At 54.5% G+C, this 7,075-nt stretch overlaps 1 protein-coding gene and 1 long non-coding RNA gene across 2 annotated transcripts; one reads left to right on the forward strand and one right to left on the reverse strand.

Annotated features, from left to right (window-relative positions):
- Nucleotides 1-1,230: 1,230 nt before the first annotated feature.
- On the forward strand, nt 1,231-6,663 carry LOC121294972 (DNA damage-binding protein 1-like). The gene is made up of 5 exons (XM_041219230.1): nt 1,231-2,319; nt 2,948-3,096; nt 5,200-5,316; nt 5,991-6,212; nt 6,481-6,663. The coding sequence occupies exons 1-5, from the start codon at nt 2,259-2,261 to the stop codon at nt 6,661-6,663; spliced, it is 732 nt and encodes a 243-aa protein (XP_041075164.1). The 5' UTR covers nt 1,231-2,258.
- On the reverse strand, nt 3,311-4,192 carry LOC121295023. Its single transcript, XR_005946842.1, has 3 exons — nt 3,918-4,192; nt 3,364-3,880; nt 3,311-3,330 (listed from the first exon to the last, which is right to left on the reverse strand). It is a non-coding gene; the product is annotated as an uncharacterized LOC121295023 (long non-coding RNA).
- Nucleotides 6,664-7,075: the final 412 nt, after the last annotated feature.

The following is a 7,075-nucleotide window of genomic DNA, read 5'->3' on the forward strand; positions in this document are numbered from 1 at the left end:
ACACACAGCAACTACGAAGCGACACACAAGGTAAATATCCTGGAGTTACACACAGCAACTACGAAGCGACGCGCAAGGTAAATATCCTGGAGTTACACACAGCAACTACGAAGCGACACACAAGGTAAATATCCTGGAGTTACACACAGCAACTACGAAGCGACACACAAGGTAAATATCCTGGAGTTACACACAGCAACTACGAAGCGACACGCAAGGTAAATATCCTGGAGTTACACACAGCAACTACGAAGCGACACACAAGGTAAATATCCTGGAGTTACACACAGCAACTACGAAGCGACACACAAGGTAAATATCCTGGAGTTACACACAGCAACTACGAAGCGACACACAAGGTAAATATCCTGGAGTTACACACAGCAACTACGAAGCGACACGCAAGGTAAATATCCTGGAGTTACACACAGCAACTACGAAGCGACACACAAGGTAAATATCCTGGAGTTACACACAGCAACTACGAAGCGACACACAAGGTAAATATCCTGGAGTTACACACAGCAACTACGAAGCGACACAAGCGGATACGTCCTTCCGCGTCTCTCTCTCACCCTGAGGTTGCCTAAACTGCTTTTTGTCTAAAGTCATAGGACTATTCGTGTCGCGGAAAGTCCTTTAACCCCCCCCTCAATCCCCACAGGTATGGATAATATTATAAGACACACACACACACACACACACACACAATACACTTGAAACATTGGAATCAGTGCTGCAGTTGCATGACCTTGTTGCTGGTGCTGTGCACCTGCTAGGGGTGCATCGATTCACTGTGTATGGATGAGTGACAGCCCCGCGGCTCACTAGAGTTCAGCAGTGAAAAATGCATGTGTTTTATAGCTGGTGTGGGCTCACAATACCCACCCTGTCTCAGTGTGGGCTCACAATACCCACCCTGTCTCATTGTGGGCTCACAGTACCCACCCTGTCTCATTGTGGGCTCACAGTACCCAGCCTGTCTCATTGTGGGCTCACAGTACCCACCCTGTCTCATTGTGGGCTCACAGTACCCACCCTGTCTCATTGTGGGCTCACAGTACCCACCCTGTCTCAGTGTGGGCTCACAGTACCCACCCTGTCTCATTGTGGGCTCACATACCCACCCTGTCTCATGGCTGGTGTGGACTCAATGTTGTGTTCAGTTTATTACAGGCTGTGTTAATGTTGTGTTCAGTTCATCCCAGGCTGTGTTAATGTTGTGTTCAGTTCATCCCAGGCTGTGTTAATGTTGTGTTCAGTTTATCCCAGGCTGTGTTAATGTTGTGTTCAGTTTATTCCAGGCTGTGTTAAAGCTGGCTCGTTTGTTGATCCCAGGCTGTGTTAAAGCCGGCTCGTTTGTTGATCCCAGGCTGTGTTAAAGCCGGCTCGTTTGTTGATCCCAGGCTGTGTTAAAGCCGGCTCGTTTGTTGATCCCAGGCTGTGTTAAAGCCGGCTCGTTTGTTGATCCCAGGCTGTGTTAAAGCCGGCTCGTTTGTTGATCCCAGGCTGTGTTAAAGCCGGCTCGTTTGTTGATCCCAGGCTGTGTTAAAGCCGGCTCGTTTGTTGATCCCAGGCTGTGTTAAAGCCGGCTCGTTTGTTGATCCCAGGCTGTGTTAAAGCCGGCTCGTTTGTTGATCCCAGGCTGTGTTAAAGCCGGCTCGTTTGTTGATCCCAGGCTGTGTTAAAGCCGGCTCGTTTGTTGATCCCAGGCTGTGTTAAAGCCGGCTCGTTTGTTGATCCCAGGCTGTGTTAAAGCCGGCTCGTTTGTTGATCCCAGGCTGTGTTAAAGCCGGCTCGTTTGTTGATCCCAGGCTGTGTTAAAGCCGGCTCGTTTGTTGATCCCAGGCTGTGTTAAAGCCGGCTCGTTTGTTGATCCCAGGCTGTGTTAAAGCCGGCTCGTTTGTTGATCCCAGGCTGTGTTAAAGCCGGCTCGTTTGTTGATCCCAGGCTGTGTTAAAGCCGGCTCGTTTGTTGATCCCAGGCTGTGTTAAAGCCGGCTCGTTTGTTGATCCCAGGCTGTGTTAAAGCTGGCTCGTTTGTTGATCCCAGGCTGTGTTAAAGCTGGCTCGTTTGTTGCAGGCTGGTCAATAGGGGGCGCTCAACCAGGCTGTTTAAAGTGCTGTGCAGTGCGGTGGCCGGGAGTTGTAATTAAACTGCTTTTCCTTGCGTGTTTGTGAAAAGCGCGCTGATAACACGGTTTTTATGACAGTTTTATTTTGATTCTGATAACAGTTATTGTTTTTTCTCCTGTCGCCATGTCCTATAACTACGTGGTGACGGCCCAGAAGCCCACCGTGGTCAATGCGTGCATTACGGGTAAGGGTGTATTTTACTGGATGTTTATAGTGATCGGCCCTTGTTTACCCCTGCGCAGCCGCCCCCCAGCCTCCGTGCCCGGCATGACGTGCGTAATCGAGCCGCCTGAGATGCGGGCCTGCATCGTGAGGGCGTTGCAGAAGCGATGAATCGAGGCGAGAGGAGGGAGAATGAATTTGAAACAAGCGTTTCAATGTTGAAAATTAAACGCTTTGTGCTCGTTTTGTGTTGTTTGCATTGAGAAAGGGTCGGGTTGCGCTGCAGTAAGGCGGGAGAAAACTATAGAGAAGCGCTGTGCTGTTCAAATATAAACATTAAAACTTATTATTATTATTGTTATTGTTATTGTTATTAATAATGGCGCCAAAATCCACTGCTATGCTGCTATACGCGGGCTGAGAACACATTTAATGAATTCCAAAAGTCTTATTATGATGATGATGATGATGATGATGATGATGATGATGATGATCTATAACCCGACTGTCTGACTTCCATATGGGGCCCGACTGAGACGTTACCCTCGGGACAACATTATATATTATATGGATTATTATTATTATTGTTATTATTGTTGTATTAATATTAAGCTGACAGGCTGCATGTACCGCTGGTGTGTCTCCCCCAGGTCACTTCACCTCCTCCAAGGATCTGAATCTGCTCATTGCGAAGAACACGCGGCTGGAGATCTACGTGGTGACTCCGGAGGGGCTGCGGCCGGTCAAGGAGGTGGGCATGTACGGCAAGATCGCCGTCATGGAGCTGTTCAGACCCAAGGTGAGTGTGGAGGAATCTCCCCAGTGCCGGGGAGATTGCTGTGCTCGCTGCGGTCCCTTCACTGCACCTCCGGGATTCGCAACGGCAAACCTGCCTTCACTGCACCTCCGGGATTCGCAACGGCAAACCTGCCTTCACTGCACCTGCCTTCACTGCACCTCCGGGATTCGCAACGGCAAACCTGCCTTCACTGCACCTCCGGGATTCGCAACGGCAAACCTGCCTTCACTGCACCTCCGGGATTCGCAACGGCAAACCTGCCTTCACCTCCGGGATTCGCAACGGCAAACCTGCCTTCACTGCACCTCCGGGATTCGCAACGGCAAACCTGCCTTCACTGCACCTCCGGGATTCGCAACGGCAAACCTGCCTTCACTGCACCTCCGGGATTCGCAACGGCAAACCTGCCTTCACTGCACCTCCGGGATTCGCAACGGCAAACCTGCCTTCACTGCACCTGCGGGATTCGCAACGGCAAACCTGCCTTCACTGCACCTCCGGGATTCGCAACGGCAAACCTGCCTTCACTGCACCTCCGGGATTCGCAACGGCAAACCTGCCTTCACTGCACCTCCGGGATTCGCAACGGCAAACCTGCCTTCACTGCACCTCCGGGATTCGCAACGGCAAACCTGCCTTCACTGCACCTCCGGGATTCGCAACGGCAAACCTGCCTTCACTGCACCTCCGGGATTCGCAACGGCAAACCTGCCTTCACTGCACCTCCGGGATTCGCAACGGCAAACCTGCCTTCACTGCACCTCCGGGATTCGCAACGGCAAACCTGCCTTCATGCACCTCCGGGATTCGCAACGGCAAACCTGCATTTCATTTCACATGAAACTCGCACACAGCCACGCTGGTTCAGTTTACATACTGTTGACATGATCAGGTAGCACACACTGCCCATCAGAGCGCGGGGGGGAGTCTCGCTCACACTGCCCATCAGAGCGCGGGGGGGAGTCTCGCTCACACTGCCCATCAGAGCGCGGGGGGAGTCTCGCTCACACTGCCCATCAGAGCGCGGGGGGAGTCTCGCTCACACTGCCCATCAGAGCGCGGGGGGGAGTCTCGCTCACACTGCCCATCAGAGCGCGGGGGGAGTCTCGCTCACACTGCCCATCAGAGCGCGGGGGGGAGTCTCGCTCACACTGCCCATCAGAGCGCGGGGGGGAGTCTCGCTCACACTGCCCATCAGAGCGCGGGGGGGAGTCTCGCTCACACTGCCCATCAGAGCGCGGGGGGGAGTCTCGCTCACACTGCCCATCAGAGCGCGGGGGGGAGTCTCGCTCACACTGCCCATCAGAGCGCGGGGGGGAGTCTCGCTCACACTGCCCATCAGAGCGCGGGGGGGAGTCTCGCTCACACTGCCCATCAGAGCGCGGGGGGAGTCTCGCTCACACTGCCCATCAGAGCGCGGGGGGGAGTCTCGCTCACACTGCCCATCAGAGCGCGGGGGGGAGTCTCGCTCACACTGCCCATCAGAGCGCGGGGGGAGTCTCGCTCACACTGCCCATCAGAGCGCGGGGGGAGTCTCGCTCACACTGCCCATCAGAGCGCGGGGGGAGTCTCGCTCACACTGCCCATCAGAGCGCGGGGGGAGTCTCGCTCACACTGCCCATCAGAGCGCGGGGGGAGTCTCGCTCACACTGCCCATCAGAGCGCGGGGGGAGTCTCGCTCACACTGCCCATCAGAGCGCGGGGGAAGTCTCGGCTGGGAGTCTTCAAGGCAGTGTTAAAGTGGGAGGGGTCTCTACTCCCCAGACTAAGACACAATGGAGGGGGGGGTTCTGGGGGGGGGGGGGGGGGGGGGGGGGGGGGGGGGGGGGGTGTCTGATTCTGTGGGGGAACCTGGACACCCCCCCCCCCACCCAGACTAAGACAACACAAACCTCACCCCCCCCCAAGACTAAGACACAAACCTCACTCCCCCCAGACTAAGACACAAACCTCACTTCCCCCATCCAAGACTAAGACACAAACCTCACTCCCCCACCGCAGACTCACAAACCGTGAGGGGGTGGTGGGGGGGGTCTGATTCTGTGTTTGGAGTGAGAGGGGGGTCTGATTCCATGGTTGTTGATTTTGTTCCACTGTCTCCAGGGGGAGAGTAAAGACCTTCTTTTCATCTTGACGACCAAGTACAATGCCTGCATCCTAGAGTACAAGCAGTGTGGAGACAGTATCGATATCCTGACCCGCGCACACGGCAACGTGCAGGTACGCTTCATCACTGATCCTGAGCTCTGAGTCCAGGACACATGAGTGCAGGTACGCTTCATCACTGATCCTGAGCTCTGAGTCCAGGACACATGAGTGCAGGTACGCTTCATCACTGATCCTGAGCTCTGAGTCCAGGACACATGAGTGCAGGTACGCTTCATCACTGATCCTGAGCTCTGAGTCCAGGACACATGAGTGCAGGTACGCTTCATCACTGATCCTGAGCTCTGAGTCCAGGACACATGACTTCACTGGAAACGTCGTCTGGCAGTGCTGGTCACTTTGAGAGTGAGGCAGTGTGGTCCAGTGGTTAAAGTCCAGGGCTCGACACACTGTGTCCACCTGAGTGAGGACTTACGCCTACTACTATGTTACTTAAGCCAGCCAGCTTGCCACAGAGATTGAAATCGAATGAGTACATTACTGTTAAGTGCATTACGTGCAATGTGTGGATCGGACAGACTGCCTCTGCGAACACACACCACCGAGTAATCTTTCCGTGATATTCTCCGTTGATTTAGTTCTATTAATATAATAATACTTATTATTGTTATTATTGTTATTATTATTATTAATTGTTGACAAAGTTAATAAAAACAGCTCAGGTAAAGCCTGTCAGTGCAGTGCAGGGCAGTAGGACAGTCGGCTGTGATTCTGATTCGCTCTCTCAGGATCGCATCGGCCGGCCCTCGGAGACGGGAATCATCGGGATCATTGACCCGGAGTGCCGAATGATCGGGCTGCGTCTATATGACGGCCTGTTCAAGGTGATCCCGCTGGACCGGGACAACAAGGAGCTGAAAGCCTTCAACATCCGCCTAGAGGAGCTGCAGGTCATTGACGTCAAGTTCCTGTTCGGCTGCCAGGTGCCCACCATCTGCTTCGTCTACCAGGTACTGAAACAAACACGTAGACTCGCGCACACACACACTCGCGTGCGCACACAAACACTCGCGTGCGCACACACACACTCGCACACTAACACACACACGCACACACGCACACACACACTAACACTCCTCTGAACACAGAGAAACGCGCACACACCACACTTCCCTGAGCACAGAGAATCACACACACGCACAAACCCCCACACACAAAGAGTATCTGATTGCAATGAGGTGAGGTCTGACCCAATGGCTGTGCTGCTGTTCTGTGCAGGACCCCCAGGGACGCCATGTGAAGACCTACGAGGTCTCCCTGCGAGAGAAGGAGTTCAACAAGGGCCCCTGGAAGCAGGAGAACGTGGAGGCGGAGGCATCCATGGTCATCGCAGGTAGGCAGGGAGAGGGAGAGGAATTCATGATCATCACAGGAAGAGGAAGAGGGAGAGGGGGAGGGTAAGGCATCCGCAGTCATCGCAGGGAGGGAGAGGGAGAGGCATCCATGGTCATCACAGGGAGAGGGAGAGGGAGAGGGGGAGAGTGAGGCATCCGCAGTTATCGCAAGGAGAGAGGGAGAGGGAGAGGGCGAGGGAGAGGGGGTGGGTGAAGCATTCGTGGTCATGGCAGGGAGAGGGAGAGGGAGAGGGGAGAGTGAGGCGTCAATAGTAGCGGTTCTTATCCCCTCTCCCTCTCCTCTCCCCACCCCACACCCACTTGGGGGTGGGTGAAAGCCAACCCAGGTCAGGCAGCCGTCCCTCTACATAGGGAGAGGGGGAGAGTGAGGCATCCGCAGTTATCGCAAGGAGAGAGGGCGAGGGAGAGGGAGAGGGAGAGGGCGGGGCGAGGGGGAGGGAGAGGGGGAGAGTGAGGCA

The sequence above is a fragment of the Polyodon spathula genome, chromosome 19, assembly GCF_017654505.1.
Source record: "Polyodon spathula isolate WHYD16114869_AA chromosome 19, ASM1765450v1, whole genome shotgun sequence".
NCBI lineage: Eukaryota > Metazoa > Chordata > Actinopteri > Acipenseriformes > Polyodontidae > Polyodon > Polyodon spathula.

Coding starts and splice junctions, on each gene's coding strand:
- LOC121294972 (XM_041219230.1), top strand. CDS start 2,259: ATGTCCTATAACTACGTGGTGACGGCCCAGAAGCCCACCGTGGTCAAT. Junction 3,097..5,199: donor TGGAGCTGTTCAGACCCAAG/GTGAGTGTGGAG, acceptor CACTGTCTCCAG/GGGGAGAGTAAAGACCTTCT. Junction 5,317..5,990: donor GCGCACACGGCAACGTGCAG/GTACGCTTCATC, acceptor TCGCTCTCTCAG/GATCGCATCGGCCGGCCCTC.